Source organism: Rhinoderma darwinii, chromosome 2, assembly GCF_050947455.1.
Source record: "Rhinoderma darwinii isolate aRhiDar2 chromosome 2, aRhiDar2.hap1, whole genome shotgun sequence".
NCBI classification, from domain to species: Eukaryota; Metazoa; Chordata; class Amphibia; order Anura; family Rhinodermatidae; genus Rhinoderma; species Rhinoderma darwinii.
In genome coordinates, this window is record NC_134688.1 from 164,842,100 (window position 1) to 164,865,893 (window position 23,794).

A 23,794-nucleotide genomic window follows, 5' to 3' on the forward strand; every position below is an offset into this window, starting at 1 on the left:
TAACAGTATGCAAATAGGGTTGGCTATATTATCGCTATGACAAAATCTCTCAATTATAATAGGAAAGAACCCCCTCTTGTATACAGCCAAGTATAGGACATGTCGTGAGCTTTACGCAGCGGACATACGCTGCGTGAAAATCACGGACTATCTGAATGGCCCCATTAACTAACATAGGTCCGTGCGACGCCCGTGATTTTCACGCGCGTATCACGGACGTTAAATATGCTCGTGTAAATAAGGCCTAACTGTACTGCGGTTGGCGGGAACAACTTCCCGACAGCGCCGAATTTACACTGCGAATGTCGGGAAGGGGTTAAGATGTAGGTTCTAATACTTTTGTCCATATAGTGTATATTTTTATTTATTGAATGTGTAAGAACATTTTATTAACATTCATGTCAAGTAGATATTAAAAAATACCTGAACTATGCTACCTATTACTCAGAATAACAGCTGTCATATCTTAAAATATCAATGGGACCAGACATATCTAGGCAAATTGGCTACTGTAACATACTAACAATTACATATAAATTGCAAGACCCAGAATAGTGCTTAGTCCAGTCATCAAAGTGACAAATTAATGTGAGTATGAACATGAAAGCTTTGAATCTGGTGCGTCAGCTGGGGTGACTCACATGAAGATTTAGCAGATGAGGATAAATGGGGATGAAAATTGTTCCATGTCAGCATTTAAAAAAATATTGGGTTGAAAACAAATCCAAATGGAATATGATGGATCGACAAACAAAGCAAATGAGCATTTTTATATATGCTGGCGTATTGTAGGAAGTTCAGAATTGCAAAAAAAAATTAAAGGAAAATAGAAATCACTTATAACATATCTAGAACATTACACAAATAACTCAAAAACAATTTTACAAACATTTTGATTAACAGATTGAAATGTAAACCTAAATTTATTTTAAAAAAAATGCAGTATTAACTAAATATACAATTTTATGTAAAGATGTTTAAATATATTTAATTTCATGCACATTATTGAAACATTAAGGGTGACTAAACGTTCAACAAACTTCCGACATGTCATAATGACATGTCAGAAGTTTTGATCGGTAGGGTCCGAGCACTGAGACCCCACCAATCGCTAAAACGAAGCAGCAGAAGCGCTTGTGTGAGCGCTGAGCCGCTTAGTTTCTGTTCAGCTTTTCTCAGAAAGCCGATGTATCGGTGTACGGGCTCAATAGATACTCTATGGGCCCATTCACCGATACATCGGCTTTCCGAGAAACGCAGTACAGAAACGAAGTGGCTCAGCGCTCACACGAGCGTTTCTGCCGCTTCATTTTAGTGATTGGTGGGGGTCTCAGCGCTCGGATACTTTTAAATAAATTAATAATAAATGTTTTTCTTAAAGTGCATTCTACCCCTGAAGTATGTAACCAGGAATGTAAGTACCGCCTTGTTTTAGGAAAAAGTTGACTGTCTTTTAACCTGGAAAGGTTTCCATGGAGTTAATACTAGTTATTACACTACCGTTCAAAAGTTTAGGGTCACTTAGAAATTTCCTTATTTTTGAAAGAAAAGCGCAGTTTTTTTCAATGAAGATAACATTACATTAATCAGAAATACACTATATACATTGTTAATGTGCTAAATGACTATTCTAGCTGCAAACGTCTGGTTTTTAATGCAATATCAACATAGGTGTATAGAGGCCCATTTCCAGCAACCATCACTCCAGTGTTCTAATGGTACATTGTGTTTTCTAACTGTGTTAGAAGGCTAATGGATGATTAGAAAACACTTGAAAATCCTTGTGCAATTATGTTCGCACCGCTGTAAACAGTTTTGCTGTTTAGAGGAGCTATAAAACTGACCTTCCTTTGAGCTAGTTGAGAATCTGGAGCATTACATTTGTGAGTTCGATTAAACTCTCAAAATGGCTAGAAAATGAGAGCTTTCATGTGAAACTCCACAGTCTATACTTGTTCTTAGAAATTAAGGCTATTCCATGCGAGAAATTGCCAAGAAACTGAAGATTTCCTACAACGGTGTGTACTACTCCCTTCAGAGGACAGCACACACAGGCTCTAACCAGAGTAGAAAGAGAAGTGGGAGGCCCCGCTGCACAACTGAGCAACAAGACAAGTACATTAGAGTCTCTAGTTTGAGAAATAGACGCCTCACAGGTCCTCAACTGGCAGCTTCATTAAATAGTACCCGCAAAACGCCAGTGTCAACATCTACAGTGAAGAGGCGACTCCGGGATGCTGGCCTTCAGGGCAGAGTGGCAAAGAAAAAGCCATATCTGAGACTGGCTAATAAAAGGAAAAGATTAATATGGGCAAAAGCACACAGACATTGGACAGAGGAAGATTGGAAAAAAAGTGTTATGGACAGACGAATCGAAGTTTGAGGTGTTTGGATCACACAGAAGAACATTTGTGAGACGCAGAATAACTGAAAAGATGCTGGAAGAGTGCCTGACGCCATCTGTCAAGCATGGTGGAGGTAATGTGATGGTCTGGGGTTGCTTTGGTGCTGGTAAAGTGGGAGATTTGTACAAGGTAAAAGGGATTTTGAGTAAGGAAGGCTATCACTCCATTTTGCAACGCCATGCCATACCCTGTGGACAGCGCTTGATTGGAGCCAATTTCATCCTACAACAGGACAATGACCCAAAGCACACCTCCAAATTATGCAAGAACTATTTAAGGAAGAAGCAGGCAGCTGGTATTCTATCTGTAATGGAGTGGCCAGCGCAGTCACCAGATCTCAACCCCATAGAGCTGTTGTGGGAGCAGCTTGACCGTATGGTACGCAAGAAGTGCCCATCAAGCCAACCCAACTTGTGGGAGGGGCTTCTGGAAGCATGGGGTGAAATTTCTCCCGATTACCTCAGCAAATTAACAGCTAGAATGCCAAAGGTCTGCAATGCTGTACATGCTGCAAATGGAGCATTCTTTGATGAAAGTAGAGTTTGAAGGAGAAAATTATTATTTCAAATAAAAATCATTATTTCTAACCTTGTCAATGTCTTGACTATATTTTCTAGTCATTTTGCAACTCATTTGATAAATATAAGTGTGAGTTTTCATGGAAAACAGAAAATTGTCTGGGTGACCCCAAACTTTTGAACGGTAGTGTATGTTTCAAAAGAAGGCAAGTAGGAAACTTGTAAGGCCTCATGCACACTTCAGTTTTTTCCTTCAGGGTGCTATCCGTTTTTGTCACTGATAGCACCCTGAACCCATTCATTTCAATGGGGCCATGCACACTTCAGTTTTTTTGACAGTCCGTTGCTCCTTTCCGATCCAAAGGAGAGCATGTCCTACTTTGGTCCGGGATTCCGTGACCGTGAGGCCCATGCAAGTCAATGGGGCCGTCAAAAAAACTGAAGGCACACGGAAGGCATCCGTGTGCCGTCCGTGTGTGACTGAGCCATTGCCTAGCAAACGCCGGGCATGCAGAAAAACATTAGAAAAATATTACACTAATCGGCAGCCACTTGTCTCTATCAATAACTGATAGAGAAAAGAGGCTGCTGATTAAAAATAAAATAAAAAGCATTTCATACGTACCCGGTCGTTGTCTTGGTGACGAGTCCCTCTTCTTCCTCCAGTCCGACCTTCTTTTGTGACGCGGCAGCCTGTGATTGGCTGCAGAGGCCGCGGCAGCCTGTGATTGGCTGCAGCGGCCATGGCAGCCTGTGATTGACTGCAGCGGCGACATGGATTGAACGTCATCGCTGGAGGCCGGACAGGAGGAATGTAAGTATGAACTTATTTATTTATTTTTTATTACATTAAAATTGTATTTTCCGCGCGCCGAGCATGGTACTGTCACCCTGGACAGTACCATGCTCGGCGCACGGAAACGGAAACACGGAGTGCACACGGGAGTGCACACGGAAAACACACGGCCGCTAAAACGGGTTCACGGACCCGTCAAAAGCGGCCGTGAAAACGGTGACGTAAGTGTGCAGGAGGCCTAAATAATATATCCCAAATCCAGCATGTAAGTTGCAGACACCTTTAAACAGTAAGTAGAATTTGTGTTTTAGCCAGAGGAGTCTCCAGTGCACAGACTGATTCAGGCAAAGCTGGCTGTAAAATGATCCTATTTCCCCATGGAGAGGTTGAAATAGGACATTAGTTTGGATGCTTTCTTAGGGTATGTTCACACGCACTATTTTCAGACGTAATTCGGCCATTTTACGCCTCGAATTACGCCTGAAAAAACGGCTCCATTACGCCTACAAACATCTGCCCATTCAATGGGTTTTACGATGTTCTGTTCCAACGAGGTGTAATTTTACGCATCGCTGTCAAAAGACAGCGCGTAAAAAGACGCCTGCATCAAAGAAGTGCATGTCACTTCTTGGGACGTTTTTGGAGCCGTTTTTCACTGACTCCATTGAAAAACAGCTCCAATAACGTCCGTAAAATAACGCAAATTGTTAAAAAACTTCTGAAAATCAAGAGCTGTTTTCAGGCGAAAACAGCTAGGTATTTTCAGACTTATTTTGCTACTGCATGTGAACATACCCTTACAGAGCTTTGTATCAAAATGTCAGCAAAGTCAGTGTTTTTAAGCTTTTCTTAGGTATTGCATGATATCCAATGAATATGGGCTGCTTTTGTCTTAATGCTTTTGTCTAGGTGCTCTACGTTCTGCCAACGTCCTTAGATTAACTTCCTCCATAATCCAAACCTCCCATTTCCGTCTCCGAGGTTTTTCTCGTGCTGCACCAGTCCTCTGGAATGCGCTAACCCAGGCAATTGGATCCCAACATTCACAGTTTTAAGTGTGCCCTGAAAACATATCTTTTTAAACAGGCCTATCACATTCCCTAATGTGAGTCCTTTCCTTGGCCCCACTTTAACACTATCCATCAGAACCCAAGTCCTTAATTCAGCAGTATCCCCCACACTCCTTGCACCCTAATGCACTTTATGGCTGTCATACACAGATACTGGCTGGTGACCGGCTCATGCAGCTTTATTTGTACTACCCCATATGTATAAAAGATGTACTGAACAAGCACTTTTTACATTTTGTGTCACCCCTATTTCCTAATAGATTGTAAACTCTTCATCCCCCTTGTTTCAATCATTAATTAGTTTTGTCACTATGTAATGTCTGATATTGTCTGTACATGTTTGCTCTAAAAGACAGTATTGGTACATCTGCTGCAATATGCTTTTTAAGGGTTTGACCAAGAATAGATAAAAGGGTCTACTCTTTTCTAGAAACATCACCACGCTTGTCTACGGCTGTGCCTAGGATAGCCCCTTATACTAGTGACAGTGGCGTAGCTATAGGGGTCGCAACGGTCGCAATAAAAAGTTACTATAGTAACATTTTAATAAAAAGTTACTATAGTAACTCAGGCCGCGGATCCCTGTTACTATAGTAATTGACAGTACTTACCTTCCTGGTTCCAGAGCGCAGCGGAAGTCCTGACGTCACAGCGCTGTGCGCAGCGCATGACATCACAACGCTATTCGCCACGCACAATATCGTGATCCTGGATAGAGTCAGGACAGAACTTCCGCCGCAGCTGAAGAGGAGGGTAAGATTAATATCCCTGTCTGCTGAAGCTGATTGGCGGGGTCCGACAGTACTTGACCATCTGTAGTGATAGTCGGGTAATGGGCTGGTATTATCAGGCTGGGAAAGGCCAGAAACAGCGGCCCTTGCCATCCTGGTAATGCTGCCTGCTGCTGCTTTATTGTATCTGGCTGGTTATGAAAAATTGGGGGGACCCCACGTCATTTAAAAAAAATAAAATAAAAATTAATTGGAAAGAACGATGTGGGGTCACCCCCCCAATTTTCATAACCAGCCAGATACAACACAGCAGCAGCAGGCAGCATTACCAGGGTGGGAAGGGCCGCTGTTTTTGGCCTTCCCCAGCCTAATGATACGAGCCTGCGGCCGCCCTGCTGCCCGGCCATCACTACAGATGGTCGGGTACTGGTTCGTACCCGGCTCTTCCCAGTACCCCTGGTGGCGGTGGGTACCGGGGTAATAATGGGGGTTTGTGTTAGCCTCTGCACCTGCTAACATTAAGCCCCGGCTTAGTAATGGACGCTGTGAATCAGCCGGCAGCTATTACTAAGGCGGTAATAATAAAGTTTAAAAAAAATACAAGCACATAGAAAAAATATTTTATTGAAATAAAAAAACACAACCCCCATGTAACAACTGCCGTGCCGTTCCCATGGCCTCTGCTCCGGTTCCGGCGCCCTCCCTCATCAGCTGCTCAGCCCGAGCTCCACTTACCCGGTCCGGACGCTCTGCTGGCCCTGGACGGCGTCAGGTGAGTGCATCCATTACCTCCTTCCGCTGTCGGCATCCTCGATGTGCGGCTGCAGTTACTAGAGGGCGTGCACGCTGACTCGTCCTGCCTTAAAGGGCCAGCGCGCGCCTTAATTCCTAGAATTTCCTATTTAAGGTTCCTCCTACCTTCCATCCCTGCTTGTTCAAGTTCCCCTTGAGTTCCCTGTGCCCTAGTTCCCTGTTTCCATTCCTTCTGCCTTTTGTCTGGATTTCCCGTTACTGACCTCTGCTTGAACTTGACTATCCTTGTCTGCCACCTGCCTTGACTATTGCTGCCATACCCGTTACGACATCTGCTGCCTGCCTTGACCTATTGCTGCCATACCCGTTACGACGTCTGCTGCCTGTCCTGACTTCTGCTTATCCATCTGACCGCTTCTACCCACTGTGCCAAGCGTTGCCTGGGTTCCAAGCACCATCTCTCAGACGACAACGAGGATCCACGAACAAACCGGTGAGAACCGTTATACCCCATTAACCATTTTATGGAGAATAAAAAAACGCTGTCATTGAAGTAGTCTTCGAATCCAAAGTAGTCCAACAACCGAACTTGTAAAAAAACAGAAATACACGAAAATAATTGGTAACACATAAAGAAGCAAAACAATTATTATTGTTACCTTTCCTGGTTCCAGCCGCAATGTCAGCGAGCTGGGCCCTATATCTAATCCTATCATGTGTGATACTGTCTGCTCAGTCACTGTATCTAATCCAATCATGTGTGATACTCTACTGCTGAGCCACTGTATCTAATCCTATAATGTGTGATACTGTCTGCTGAGCTACTGTATCTAATCCCATCATGTGTGATACTGTCTGCGGAGCTGTGTATCTAATCCTATCATGTGTGATACTGTCTGCTGGGCCTTATATCTAATCCTATCATGTGTGATACTGTCTGCTGAGCTGTGTATCTAATCCCATCATGTGTGATACTGTCTGCTGGGCCCTATCTCCAATCCTATCATGTGTAATACTGACTGCTGAGCCACTGTATCTAATCCTATAATGTGTGATACTGTCTGCTGAGCTGTGTATCTAATCCCATCATGTGTGAAACTGTCTGCTGGGCCTTATATCTAATCCTATCATGTGTAATTCTGTCTGCTAAGCCACTGTATCTAATCCTATCATGTGTGATACTGTCTGCTGGGCTACTGTATCTAATCCTATCATGTGTGATACTGTCTGCTGAGCCAATGTATCTAATCCTATCCATAGTTTATAGGGTCGTAGTGCTATAGATATTCTATGCTGTCTCCTATACACACACACAAACACATTTTTTTGGGTGGACACATATGTATTGGGGCTATTTCCCCATACATTTTAAGTCCTCAGTGACGACCCTGGCTGCTAGTGCTGCATTATTGGGTCACTTAGGAGACCCAGCGATGCAGCTGAAAGCTGCGGACCGTCGGCCATGAGAAGTTTGCGGGGGGGGGCCCAATAAGAACTTTTGCATCGGGCCCATGAGCCTTTAGCTACACCCCCGACTAGTGAATTCTATTGCGGACATAGCCTAAGGTGTGAGGAGACTTTGTTACTATGTTTGTATTTTTTATATTCATTTTATTTATTTACTGTCTTCAACAAAAGCATAAAAAGGTGCTTTCTATATTTTTCTTTGTATAGTTAGCAGTATAGTTTCCTGCATCTTGTATTTATTGGAAAATATATAAACTCTAAGAAATCCTAAGTTAGTAGGTGTTAGGTGAGCGATTCAGGCTAATAACTATTAGAAAGATTTACAATACACGGGGAAAATACAGTATTATAAGTTTATGAACTGGCTAAATTTAGAATACTCGTAAAACGTGTAGTCAAAGTTTACTTTGTATTGAACTTTCTGTATGAAAAAAAAAAAAAAGAGAAAGCAGCAGCCACATATGCTATTTTAGGATGGAGAAAGGTCAGAGCCTCCCAGCTGATTTTGTCATTTTTATTGCAAGGGTCATTCAAAGCTCAATGGAGATTGATTTGAGCACGCTGTCATAATTTGTATGGGGAATGTCAGTTTTTGAATAAATTAGATAAAGATTTAATAGTAATACAATTTTTACCAGTTGAGACCCAGTTAAAAATAGCTGAAATATTGCTGAAAATCAAAAGCCCTACGACTCATTAAGTGCTTGATTGATAAGTGATTTGCAGATGGCAGATGTTGACCAAGCTCAGCTGGTCTATGTAATTATTTTGCTGGTGGCATAAAATCTCCCCCAACCATCAACCAGCTGTCCCATAGGTTATAAGTAGGTAATAGGTGTCAGTAACATTAAGTTAATTTTCTAAGAATGCAGTAAACATTACTTGCCCATTTCTGTAACTTTTTTTTCGTATGGACAAATGTGCAGCATATAAATGGGCAATATTTGTATGTATATGTATATGTGTATGTGCAAAGTTAGAAGGTATTAGGGTTGCAGGAGTGTTTTATAAATGATAAATTATAATTGTTATTTTGCATACTATACAGTAAAAATCTTTTAACTCAATGCTTACTGGTCAAAAATTGCCGGTACTCCATCATTGGTCAAAATAGTTAGAATGTTGTATTTTCTGAAAAAGGACCAATAGAACTCCAACTTCAAAGCTTTTAGGGATGTGGTAACATTCTTCCCCTAGGTTGCTTCCCCAAGCTTTACAGTTGGTACATCATTAGTTTTGGGGTATGTTCACACGGCTTATTTTCGGCCGTTTTTCAGGCTGTAAGCTCCAAAAATGGCCGTAAAAGTTTGAATAAAAAACGACTGAAAATCAGGACCTCAGACGTATTTTCAGACTTTTTTGGTTGTGTGTGAACATACCCTTGCAGTGAAGAACAGTAGATCTTGAGCCATTATCTGAGCACACTGAGTAGAACAGACCTGGGTTAGGCTGGATTAACATTATACTTAGATAACTGATATCTCCAAGGAGATATAGTTTTTGTCACATGTATTAATTTGTTTATTATGAAGCCTTAAATGAACACAAATTTTGTTGCAAATCTACACTTGCACCAAATTTATTAGGAAGCATGTGCCTTTTAATTAATTTTGCCCAATTTCATGCTTTAGGCCCTGTTCACACTGAGTTTTTTGGCGCTGATATTGATGCTGAAACCGAGTCAGAATCAGCGACAAAAAAACGTCTCCCATTGATTTCAATGGGAGACGGAGGCATTTTTTTACCCTCTCGCGCTTTTTAGCTTTTAAAACAAAGCAACATGCTCTTTCTTCCCGCTGTTCCGTCTCTTAACTCCCATTGAAATCAACAGGAGGCAAAGAAAGCTTGTCTATACATTCTTCACCTTTTTATTAAAAGTTTAGTCTACAAATAAATGAAAAGAAACAAAGAAATATGGGCCGATTGGCTCTATGTATGAACAATCATAAAATGAAAATTGTTATATACAATAATGCAGAATTGCAAATTATAAACCATCTCACAATACTATCAGAAGTTAGTAGCATGGCATCACTATTTCTCTAAAGATATAACGTTAAGGCCTTATTCACATGAACGTGTTAAACGTCCATGTGACGTCCGTTGAAACAACGGCCATCACACAGACCTATATAATTCAATGGACCGTGTGAAGGGTCCGTGAGAAAATAGGACATGTCCTATTTTTTCACGCTTCACGCATTCCTCCATAGACTCTAGTCTATGGAGGATGCGTGATATCGGATCCCACAGCGCAGAGCACGGATGCACCTCGGGCATAAAAAACTCAAGTTTTTCACGTCCGAGATGTACAACGCCCGTGTGAATCTAGCCTTAAGGGTAACTAAACGTTCAACAAACTTCTGACATGTCATAGTGACATAGCCCCTAAAGAAATAATATGAAAAATTATATGCAAAAGTAGAAAATCTTTATTGAATATAATACACAATAACATACTACGGAATAAAAAAGGATGCACCATAAATGGAGATACAAACAGTAAGGTCAGATGTAAAAGACCATAGGCAAGCAGAGTCAACCAACCATCAGTGACCAAGAACCACTCACATAACCCACAGGGAGAGATAAATGAACCGTGCGTATGGAATAACCATACCCACATATGATGAAGTGCTACCTAACTGCATATATAGTACACAGAAATAGACATGAAAAATCCTGACATAAAAAGCAGGCACAAGAGGCCAGAGCGATGTGAGGGGATAATGGTCAGGAAAGATCAATAGTAGAAAAATGAAGGTAAACACATACCCTGAGACGTGATGGGAGAGGAACCGGCAACCTAAGGAGATGGATGAATAAACGCCTCGACGCGCGTTTCACCCTACAGACCGGCTTCGATACTGTTTCGATACCATGCATTCCCAAGCGGTTCGATCCCGTTATTTCATGTATTTCGATACTTAGCTGTGCAGCCTCACTGCTAAGTATAGTAACACATGAATGTATGAGAGCGGGACTGCGGCTTTGTAATACAATCATTGCCCCGATCCTGATAAGTGCGCGCCGTCAGGATGATGTGATGCGGCCAGCGCTGCACTAATGATTGCCGGCAATGAAGACAGAACATGGCGGGCGCACTACAAAACACCCCCATGTTCTGTCCTCAGTGCCTCCGCCGCCACTCATTAGTGCAGCGCCGGCTGCATCACCTCATGCTGACCGCGCATGCACTTAATGTCTGGAGCGGGGCAATGGCTGTATTACACAGCCGCAGCCCCACTCTATAACGGTGGAGATCAGAGAAACCTCTCATCTCCACCGCTATTCTCCTGAATGCTGTGATCAAAGCTGACCGCAGCATTCAAGAGGAAAGTGAGAAGGGGGATGCCCCTTGGATCGCGTCACAAGAATCTCTGTGACGCGATTGAGGGACATACCATATATGGGCAGACAGCCCAGTGTCCATTGAAGGACCCCAGGGCTGTCTTACCATATTTCCTGTTGTTAGGGCATACTTAGGTATGTCCTAACAACTGCCTGTGTATTATCAGTACGCAGGCTAATGTACTGGCATATAGATATATGCCAGTACATTAAAGTTTAAAAATAAAGTAAAAACATGAAGTAATATTAAATTAAAAAAAAAGTACTTTATTACAATAAACATTAAAATAAGTCTCAATACATAAAATACACATATTTGGTATTTGCACGGCCGAAATAACCTGCACAACAATTTTTTTGCATCATTTACGTGTGCGCTGTAAAAAAAAATTAAATAAAAACAGCTTTCTTTCACTTATTGTGAGGCACGAGTTGTGATGAATTTAACCTCCATGTGCCTCACATTAAGAGTAATTAACCCCATGATGTACCTTACACATTAAGCCATTATGACTGAGAAACATGATGGGGTTAATTACTATTAATGTGAGGCACATTCAAAATTCATCACACCTCGCGCCTCACATCAGAAAATGGAACTTTTTTTTATTTTTATTACTGTTGGCAAAGTATCATTTTGGTATCGAAATCACAATACTATACGAAGTATCGATATCGAAGTCCAAATTCTGGTATCGCGACATCCCTACTTGTTTGAGGTTTTTCTTAAAGCGTACCTAACCTTTCAGGTGACTTTTCAGAATAGGCTGTCATATGTGTGTACATATATATAGGAGGGTAAAACCCGCATTGGAAGCTGACAACAAATTCACAACAAATCCGTGATGTGTGAACTCCCTTCCCTTCCAGTTCTACAAAATAGGGGTGCAGACAGCTGGCATCTGCGGTGCAGATTTGAATCTCGGTCTGCCAGTTGATTACCCCTGCTTGAATGCAATGTTGGATTCAATGATTAAGAGAGACAAATGTGTTTTTTTACTTGTAGGCTATATTCACACAGGGCGAATATGCTGCGAAAAAGTCCACAGTGTATCCGATTTGGTCCCCGCAGGAAATTTGGGCCAAAAAACCACACCAAATTTTAGTGCAGTTGTTGGACCGGAATGTCCGCTGCAAAAAACAGCACCATAAAAAAAAGCCTATTCTTACCCGTAGCCATGGCGACACGTCCCTCTGACATTCTGCAGCCTGGCCTCCTAGGAAGACATTTCATTCTTTGTGACCGCTGCAGCAGTCACATGGGATGAAACATCATCCTTGGAGGCCAAGCGGGACACAGAAACATAGCGATCCGGTAAGTATAGGCTTTTTTTTTTCTGAGTTGTGATTTTGACGTCTGCTATTTGTTGCAGGTTTTACCTCCCAATTAAATTCAATGGGGAAAACCCACAACAGAAAACCAGCAATTCTGCAACATAATTTGCAGAAAAACGCAGATCTCATTATGACCGTTCATTCAGTGGGATTTTTTACACTGCTTGTGGATAAAATTTGTTCAAATCTCATCCACTTTGCTGCTACTGTATTACGGTGCGCATTTTCCGCAATTAAATCCGTTGCGAAAAATCTGCTGTATTTACGCTACGTGTGGACTTACACATATGGTGGTGAATCATTAAGCTGCATAACAAATACTGCTCAATCTTAATTAGGAACACTTGAAGCATAAAGCTACTATCCTAGTTAGTATGTTTTAGGTATTTATAGCTGGTGTTTTACATGCAGTATTGTTTTCTTTTAGTGCAATGTACTGTCTGGGCTGTAGATTAATGTATTATTTATTTTATTTTTATTCCAGAAATGTAACTTGGAATAATCTTGCCATTCCGGATACTCACTGTTCACCAGATGGAGAAGGATACCAGTGTCCTCGGGGCTTTAAGTGTATGGATCTGGAAGACCTTGGACTGAGCAGACAAGAGCTTGGTTACAGTGGATTTAATGAAATAGGTATGTGAAGTTGGGGTATATTTCCTTATTGCTGTTAGTACAGTCTTTAATAGAAGTTAAATAGTTCTATTGTTTGCATTGCAAATACATTTAGAAAACGAAATGTTTATTGTGACAATGTAAGTTCTTATTCTAATGAAAGTTACAGGCATATTTTTGCTGTTTAAAAGCAAGTGCAAATTTTTTTTTATACAGTATGGACATGAATATTGTTGGAATCTGTTAAAATTTGTTTAACGTAAACATATACATTCATCTGGCGTCTACTATGTACTGTATACTTTTATATCATGTTGTTATACTAAAAATGTGATCTATATAAATAAATCCTAATTTCACTCAAAACCTTATAATTCAGGTGCAACTACACTAAACCCAAGTATCCCATTCCCCAAATGTAACATTTAAGCTCTTTCACATCATCAGTTGCTGGAGAAGGGTGTTATTTGGATATTCCCCACACCATAATTTCTATTTTCAGCATCCATTTTGGTATATACACAATTTACATTGTATTTAGTACATTTATTCATAAATTATTATATTTAGTATTTACTGTATGCATATTTATTATATTTATTTATCTATTCATGCATTCAAACCCCATGCATGGATTTAGGTTATTTGACCCTATGCATTGGGTCTTCCTTTGTCAAATGATATATATATATATATATATATATATATATATATATATATATATATATATATATATATATATATATATAGATATATCTATATATATATATATATATAGATAGATATATCTATATATATATATATATATATATATATATATATATATATATATATATATATATATATACAGTGAAGGAAATAAGTATTTGATCCTTTGCTGATTTTGTAAGTTTGCCCACTGTCAAAGACATGAACAGTCTAGAATTTTTAGGTTAGGTTAATTTTACCAGTGAGAGATAGATTATATAAAAAAAAAAAAAATAATCACATTGTCAAAATTATATATATTTATTTGCATTGTGCACAGAGAAATAAATATTTGATCCCCTACCAACCATTAAGAGTTCAGCCTCCTCCAGACCAGTTACACGCTCCAAATCAACTTGGTGCCTGCATTAAAGACAGCTGTCTTAAATGGTCACCTGTATAAAAGACTCCTGTCCACAGACTCAATTAATCAGTCTGACTCTAACCTCTACAACATGGGCAAGACCAAAGAGCTTTCTAAGGATGTCAGGGAAAAGATCATAGACCTGCACAAGGCTGGAATGGGCTTCAAAACCATAAGTAAGACGCTGGGTGAGAAGGAGACAACTGTTGGTGCAATAGTAAGAAAATGGAAGACATACAAAATGACTGTCAATCGACATCGATCTGGGGCTCCATGCAAAATCTCACCTCGTGGGGTATCCTTGATCCTGAGGAAGGTGAGAGCTCAGCCGAAAACTACATGGGGGGAACTTGTTAATGATCTCAAGGCAGCTGGGACCACAGTCACCAAGAAAACCATTGGTAACACATTACGCCGTAATGGATTAAAATCCTGCAGTGCCCGCAAGGTCCCCCTGCTCAAGAAGGCACATGTACAGGCCCATCTGAAGTTTGCAAATGAACATCTGGATGATTCTGAGAGTGATTGGGAGAAGGTGCTGTGGTCAGATGATACTAAAATTGAGCTCTTTGGCATTAACTCAACTCGCTGTGTTTGGAGGAAGAGAAATGCTGCCTATGACCCAAAGAACACCATCCCCACTGTCAAGCATGGAGGTGGAAACATTATGTTTTGGGGGTGTTTCTCTGCTAATGGCACAGGACTACTTCACCTCATCAATGGGAGAATGGATGGAGCCATGTACCGTCAAATCCTGAGTGACAACCTCCTTCCCTCCACCAGGACATTAAAAATGGCTCGTGGCTGGGTCTTCCAGTACGACAATGACCCGAAACATACAGCCAAGGCAACAAAGGAGTGGCTCAAAAAGAAGCACATTAAGGTCATGGAGTGGCCTAGCCAGTCTCCAGACCTTAATCCCATCGAAAACTTATGGAGGGAGCTGAAGATCCGAGTTGCCAAGCGACAGCCTCGAAATCTTAATGATTTACAGATGATCTGCAAAGAGGAGTGGGCCAAAATTCCATCTAACATGTGTGCAAACCTCATCATCAACTACAAAAAACGTCTGACTGCTGTGCTTGCCAACAAGGGTTTTGCCACGAAGTATTAAGTCTTGTTTGCTAAAGGGATCAAATACTTATTTCTCTGTGCACAATGCAAATAAATATATATAATTTTGACAATGTGATTTTCATTTTTTTTTTTTTTATATAATCTATCTCTCACTGGTAAAATTAACCTAGCCTAAAAATTCTAGACTGTTCATGTCTTTGACAGTGGGCAAATTTACAAAATCAGCAAAGGATCAAATACTTATTTCCTTCACTGTAGATATATATATATATATATCTATATATATATATATATATATATATATATATATATATATATATATATATATATATCAATCAATCTATCTATCTATCTATCTATCGATCTATTTATCTATCTATATATATATATCTATATATCTATATATATATATATATATATATATATATATATATATATATATAGTATTGCAGAGGGCTCCTTCCTTAACGCTCTTTAGGATTGTTTTTAATCGTATGGAATAATAAAGATATTACTTTTTACCTTTGGTATTGAGTTCATTTTTGGAGGATTTAGTTGTAGGTTTTTTCTGTGCACATCACATCTGAGGCTTCTGACACAGGAATATTTTGCAATCAATACCTCCAACGAAAGCCTCTGACGTATGCCAATCTACCCTATAGGCACACAGTAGCATAAGTTGCCCATAGGCTTACATGCTAAAGAAATGTATACCGCACAGTATACTTTTTTTTCAGGATTCTTCAGTATAGGAAAGCGCAGCAGACTACGCTATACCATAAAGTTAATAAAAAGTGGTATACATATGTATACCTGCCCGGTGGATGCCAAAAGGACACTCTTGTCACATCCATTGAGTTAATAGGGCCATATAGATAACTTTTGGCGTATGCACTGCATACTTTCAAGGCACATGCGCCAAAAGAAGTGTAAAAACGACCACAAACTTCTTCCATCCGGATGACGCCCTTCTCTCTAGAGATGTCTGCACATGCGGCCGTCCTGTTCCACAGTGACCACCACGGTGCGTTCGAGAGCTCAGTCCAGACTTAAGGAGCCAGAGCGCACACAGGTGTGAGATTGAGCTGATTGCTCCCAGAGCACCCTGGACTATAAGAAGGGCTCTACCCCTTCCTGTATTGCCTGAGCTTTGTTGTCGTTACCCTAGTTTGTCTCTGCAAATGGTCTCCTAGTATCTTCCAGTTCCCAGTGTTTCCTGTTTCTGCTACCTGTATCCTGTATCTCGTGCTATACTGGTCAAGTGTCGTATCGAGTTGGAGTCATGCTGTGCCATATACCCCGCCTGTCCTGTTACACCACGCCTGGTGTCCGCCTGCTGCCAAAATCCCATCCGAGCTTGCCTTGCTACTGTCTGAAGCTACCTCAGGTACACCTATACGAACTATAGACTTTGACCTATGTCCTGTTGGCCAGCTGCCATACTATTAAGGCGGTACGGTCCAGTGGGTCCACGTACCCAACGTGACACTTACAGGAGCCAGGAAGCTATGTTCGTTTGAACTACCAGCCTTTTTAAATTATATCTCCTTTTTGGACCCCTGTGAGATTTCTGTGAAAAATATGGGTGAATTGAAGTTACCTCTGAATTTTCTAGGTTTAAGTGGAGTTAGGATTTAAGGGGTTGTTCATTTTGGACAATCTCTTTTTGTTAGTCGCTTAATGATATCACACCAAAGGGAAAATTAAGCATTAGACCAGGCACATTTAAATTAATAATCTGTTCGTGTAATGCACTGATTTGCCATATCCTCCAGAGAAACAAATGCTCTTTCTAGTCATTCATCCCCTGAAATGGGGACCACTTCAATTAACTCAGAATTCCCTAATAAGATATTTGAAAAAGTTTTTTCTAAACCAGACAAACCCTTAAAGCTAAGTTTGTACAGATTATTTTGGTTAAATTTATATTAATTATGATTACCTTTTGCTCAAGTAGATAGCTACTTTGTAGTGACTTATTAAGATTCTGTTCTGACAAATCCCAATATGTCCAAATGAATTATCCCCTAATTCACCAGATAGAGTCAGAATATATGTATGAAATTTCCATTAATCCATTATGTTCTTCACATGCAACAAGCAGGGAAAGAGTTACATAAACTTTATTCTTTAAAGTGAACTGTATATCCTTCCATTCGGCTCTATAAATGTATGAATTTAAACCTTGAGGAGTCTGGTGGGGAGAGGGGTATTATCAAAGGGGAATTTGTCTGTCAAATCACCCATGGCTGTCTAACCTTGCCTTGATGTGTCTGATGTTGAAGCCTTCCTTCAGACTTGCCTACTTGTAGCTCATAAGTTGCCATATCTGCAATGTCTATCAAACATGTAGCATCTAATGCTGACCACATACGTATGACAACGTCTTTGAATGCCATAAAACCAGAATGCAACTGTCACGTTAGGTTCGTGGACCCACTGGGCCATACCGCCTTGACGGTATAGCAGCTGGCCAAAAGGGTACAAATCAAGTTCAATAGTCCGGATAGGTGTACCTGTGGTAACTTCAGACAGTAGCGAAGAGGCTCGGATGGGACCAGATCCATGGCTGCGGCCATCAGGTGGTGAGTGATCCTGACTTCCTGCGGCCATGGGTGTTACAGCAACATAAAGTCCTCAGGAGTCTGTGACTTATGTAGATTTTCCAATAATGCAAAGACTTTATAGCTAAAAACGAAAAAAGAAAACAGTTTGAACATTTCACATGCCTCAAAAAATATGAAGAACTAATGTAAATTCATAGATCTTTTCATGTGATTTAAGGCTAAGTTCACACTACCGTTACTATAAGTTTACCTCTCTTCCGTCATAGGAGTAGAGGATCTATGCATTAAATGTAAAGCAACGGTTCCGTTAGAGTTACCATTGATTTCAATGCTAATTCTTTTGTATCAGTCGCTTTACGTATGTCTACGTTCGCTAGGTTTCCGTTTTTTGAACGGAAACAAAAGTTCTGCAGACTGCACTTTTTTTTCCGTTGAAAAAAATAGAAACCTAGCGAACGGAGACAAATGGAAAGCAACTGAAACAAAAGTTATTACCATTAAAATCAATGGTAATTCTAACGGAACCGTTGCTTTCCGTTTAACCCCTTAAAGACCAGCCTATTTTAGACCTTAATGACCAAGCTATTTTTTAAGTTTTTCCATCGTCGCATTCCAAGAGCTATAACTTTTTTGTTTTTGCATCGACATAGCTGTATAAGGTCTTGATTTTTGCGGGACAAATTGCGTTTTTTACTAGCACTATTTTGGGATACATATAATTTATTGATTAACTTTTATTAACTTTTTTGGGGGGGTAATGGAAAAAACCCCATAAATTTCACCACCCGTTTCTGCTACTTAGATTTACGCCGTTTACTGTGTGGTATAAATAACATAACAACTTTATTCAGTGGGTCGTTACGATTGTGGCGATATAAAATTTATATAGTTTTTGTATGCTTTACTACTTTTACACAAAAAAATTTTTTTTTCTGTCGCAATGTTTATAGAGCCATAATTGTTTTATTTTTATGCCGATGCAGCTGTATGAGGCCTTTGTTTAACTGGACGATTTCTAGTTTATATTGGTACCATTTTACAGTACATGCAACTTTTTAATCACTTTTTATCAATTTTTTTTGAAGCAGGATGAACAGAAATCAGCAATTCTGGCAATGTTTTTTTATTTTATTTTTGACAGCGTTCACCGAGCGGGATGAATAACATAATAGCTTTATAGTTGGGGTCGTTACGGACGCGGCAATACTAAATATGTGTAATGTTTTTTAAAAGAATTGTATTTTAATATTAAAGTATTTTATAAGGGAAAAAGTGGGTTTTTCCTTTTTTTATTTGGGATTTTTATTTATTTATTATCAACTTTATTAAACTTTTTGATAACTTTAGTTTTAGTCCCACTAGCGGACTTCACTATGCGATCTTCTGATCGCTTTTATAATACACTGCAATACTTCAGTGTAAAATTGACAGGCACCTGCTAGGTCATAGGCATAGCCTAGCAGGCATCCACTACAGGCAGACCTGGGGGCCTTTGTTAGAAGCCATCGTCACCCTGCGATTGCAATTGTAGGGTGCCGATGGAGTGAGAGAGGAAGCACCCTCCCTCCAAAACCACTTGGATGCGGCACTTGCTATTGAGCGCCGCATCTAAGGGGTTAAATGGGTGAGATCTATGTTGAAATCGATTCCGCACATTAGAGCAGGTGCCCGGCTGTCTTTAGACCACCCAACGCCCGCTTTAGGTGAAAAGGCGGCGCTCTGACATAAGTACCCTTAACGGCCGCCGTGAAAAGGCATATTGGTGGTCGTTAAGGGGTTAATGTATTGATCCTCTCTTCCTCTGACGGAAGAGAGGTAAACATATAGTAAGGCTAGTGTGAAAAGAAGCCTTACTACCCTTGAACTTTAATAAGAAAATACAATTTACATATTTTGGTATTTAATAGCTTTAGTAGCATACAATGTTATTGCACTTGTTCTTGTGACGTCATATACTGTCAGCTGGAAATACTACAATGCCATTTTAGCAAATGTTAACGATTATATCATCTGTCTCTATAGGTCATCAGTATATGATCTGTCGGGGCCTGAGATCCAGGTGTGGATGGTGTCGGAAGCAGATGGCTCCGTACACTGTACAGTGGCCATGCTGCAGTACTGCAACTCTGCTTATAGTCACTTGAATAGGAGCAGAGCTGCAGTACTGCAGCATGGCCGCTATACTGTGACCGGAGCCATCTCCTTTTGGCACGGACATCCGGTGCCTGGAAGCAGACGAAACAGCTGATTGGTGTGGAGTCCGAGTTTCGGACCACCACCGATTATATACTGATGACCTATCCTGTGCATTATGGCCACATGTAAAATGTTTCTAAAGCCAGGAAACACAGCATAATAATTATAGTGCTGTCTTTTCACAGTAACACAAGTTGCGCACAACAAATTGAGCAGAGAAATGGCAAATTTAAGTTGATGGTTGTCATAGCAGCCTGATGGCCTAATGAAAGCTCCCAGGTCCGCCATTCTCCTGGCAGGGCTTCACAGGAGCCGGTAAAGAAACACGTTATACTGCAATACATAAGTATTGCAGTATATCGTGCAAGCAATCCAAAGATCGCTAGTTCAAGTCTAAAGAAAAAAAGCTAACAATAGTTAACTAATAGTTAACTTTTTAATATACAAATATTTAAATATTAAGATCAAACCCCCCCCCCCTTTACCCATTTTTCTCCAAAAGTAATGTAAAGTCTGAACTATTACAATGTAACATTATTTAACCCACACATTGAATGCGGGGAAAAAGAACGCTAGAATTGCTGTTTTTTGGTCAGCTTGTTTCCTACAGAAATGGAATAAAAAGTGATCAAAAAGACTTATGTACCCCAAAATGGTACCAATAAAAACTATAGCTTGTCCCACAAAAAAACAACCCCTTACAAGAATCAATCTACAAAAAAAAACTTGTCTCTTAGAATTTTGCAACACCAAACAATTTTTTTTTAACTATTCTTTTTTTCTTTGTAAAAGTAGTAAAACATAAAAAAATTATAAATTTGGTATTGCGATGATCGTATTGACCCCAAGAATAAAGTTAACAACATGCAGTTTTTACCGCATGCTAAACACCATAAAGACTAAACAATGGCGGAATTAGGCTGGGTTCACACACCCTATTTACGGACGTAATTCGGGCGTTTTAGCCCTGAATTACGTCCGAAAATACGGCTCCAAAGTGGCAGCAAACATCTGCCCATTCATTTGAATGGGTTTTACGATGTTCTGTGCCGAGGGTCATTTTTTTTACGTGCCGCTGTCAAAAGACGGGCCTTTAAAAACACGCCCGCGTCAAAGAAGTACCTGTCACTTCTTGAGACGTAATTGGAGCCGTTTCCCCTTGACTCCATGGAAAAACAGCTCCAATTACGTCCGTAATGGATGCAGCGAAAAGCGCCTGCACATGCCATTACGTCTGAAATGCCGGAGCTGTTTTCTCCTGAAAACAGCTCCGTAATTTCAGACGTAACGGAGGCTGCCGTGTGAACATACCCTTACAGTTTTTTTTCCCCTTCCACCCAACAAAGAATTTTTTCCAGTTTCCTAATATATGGTACAATAAATGCTTCTATGAAAAACTACAACTACTCTTGGAAAGACAAGCCATCATACAGTTATATAGTTGGAAAAATAAGAAAGTTATGGCTTTTGAAAGGTGGGGAGGAAAAAACTAAAAACAAAAAATTACTGCGGTGGCAAGGGGTTAAATGAACATTCAGGAGAGAGCAAGGCTGGAGATGAGCCGACATCTTTCTATATTGCATAAGTATTTCAAGACCATGTTATTTTTGTTAATAGATTTACAGATTAGACCAATTTGAAATATATTCTGAAAATAAGGTAGATTTTATGTCGCAGCACAAATGAATAAGTAGAAAAAAAAACACTTTATTTCATTACGCCCCCTCTTGTACATCTGTATTTTGGGCCCAAAAAATGGTGCATGCTTTTATTAAATTATTTATAGTTCTTTATATAATCCTGTTTAGCCTTGCCCTTTTTCTAGATACTTTTCAAAAATGACGAGGGGGCTGTAAAAAAGATATGAAACATAGAATAAATTTGGTGCTACCATGTGCTCCACTTTTTTTGTTGCAAATTTTCACAGCATATTTTAAAGTCAACAGTTGCAACTACAATTTTGCAGGTTTTAGAGCTGAAATCTGCACAGAGCTAGCACTGGTGATTTGCATTGCACAGCAGGAACTTTACATTAATCTGATCTAAGAAAAACAAACCCATCCTGCTGCATTATAGGCGTTCAGCTCTTATGGTGTGTCTGTCATCAAGCATGTTGACTGTTTCCAATAATTACCAGTAAAACGGTTAATGCAGCTCTGTTCTATAATACAGGCTGTAACTCAAGATCAGTACATGTAATGCAATGTACTGTATTTAAAAAATTACTCAACGTTTTATCCAGATGAGATGATATCTAATATACATTTAAACAGTTTTGACGTCGACAGAGCGTAGCCCATGAAGGAAGTGATGTGTCGTGGGCTGGCTTGGTGGTTATATAAAGTGCGCGATAGGCTGTCTGATGTGACTCGACCGTGTGTATATATATATATATATTTATATATATATATATAGATATAGATATATCTATATATATATATATATATATATATATATATATATATATATATATAAAAATATATATATATACTGTAAAAGAATGCATTTCATGTTGCAACAGTGTACTGAGATTTTCATCAGTCCTTGTCCCCAGTGGAACTCACAATCTAATTTCCCTATTTCAAAGACACGCTAGGGCCAATTTTATGGAAAGCCAATTAATCCATCAGTATAGATTTTAAATGTGGGAGGAAACCAGAGGATACCCATTTAAATACAGGGAGAACTTACAGACTCCATGCAAGTGTTTTCTTTGGTTGGATTTGAATCTAGGACTCCAGTGCTTCAAGGTAACAGTTCCAACTACTGAGTCACCGTACTTTCCTTTGAACATTTTAAAACATTTGCTAATGGGTGAAGTTTTTTTTTTGTATTTCACAACATACTTTCTTCTAGCTTTTATAAATATTACAATTAATATGGGGATCATGACTTGGTTCAACATGGTTTTCATGGCAGGACCAGATTATACCATATAGCAGAAGTGTTTATTACCACGCCACAGTGAAAGTAATGGTCCATGTTTATCTTCATGGATGTTTGCTAATTACAGTGATTATCCATTTGACAGGAAAGTCATGAGACCAATTAGTAACTGTGACATATCTTGACAATGAGCTAGAAAGGAGAGGACTGTGAAGAAACCGCAATAGCCCACGTAAACTGAATGCAGAGCTGGAATTTAATACTAGTCAGATATTTATTAGAAAATGTATTTAGTCGTTCTGAATTTTTTTTTAAAAAAAAGCCTCAATAATTAGATTTCCATTACTTTTATTAGCATAGTAAGACCTGAGAAGAAAACCCCAGACAATAGATGAGCATGGAACAAATGTTGTCACTTTATGTACACACTGTTGTACCACAGTTTATATAATATTCTTTGTATTTGTCTCAGAAGATTAATGTGGACACAGACACATTATAGTCTTTTCACATCTCCATTTTAGAATAATGTGGCCTGAACCTGCTACACTTGTAAAGCTTCAATGACTAGGGTCCAGATTTTCATCAGTAGTTATGAGTCACTGACTGGCTAATGTGACTATGATGTCTATCTATTGATGAACAAAGTCTATTATTAGGGCCGCATAAGACTCAGACTGGTCTACAAATTGGTAAAACATCTGATCATAAATACATTTCAACTTAGCCTCTGTTCACACTACAGTGTATATCAGCGGTTCACTAGAGTATACCTCCGATACATTGGCATATATATCGCCAATTACCTCCCATTATGAAAAAATATTTTTGTGAGATGCCTCTTTATTGCAGAGCATAGTCAACTACGCTATTCAATACACTTAAAAAAGAAAATGTCAAGGGGGCCCATTGTATG

At 39.7% G+C, this 23,794-nt stretch overlaps 1 protein-coding gene across 3 annotated transcripts in view; it reads left to right on the plus strand.

The window, feature by feature from the left end:
* NALCN (sodium leak channel, non-selective) overlaps positions 1-23,794 on the plus strand; it is a 722,821-nt gene that overhangs the window by 220,337 nt on the left and 478,690 nt on the right. For all 3 annotated transcript variants that reach the window (XM_075852442.1, XM_075852444.1, XM_075852443.1), the window contains one exon: positions 12,911-13,062. In XM_075852442.1, coding sequence (XP_075708557.1) covers positions 12,911-13,062 — 152 coding nt within the window. The remainder of the gene's footprint in view (positions 1-12,910; positions 13,063-23,794) is intronic.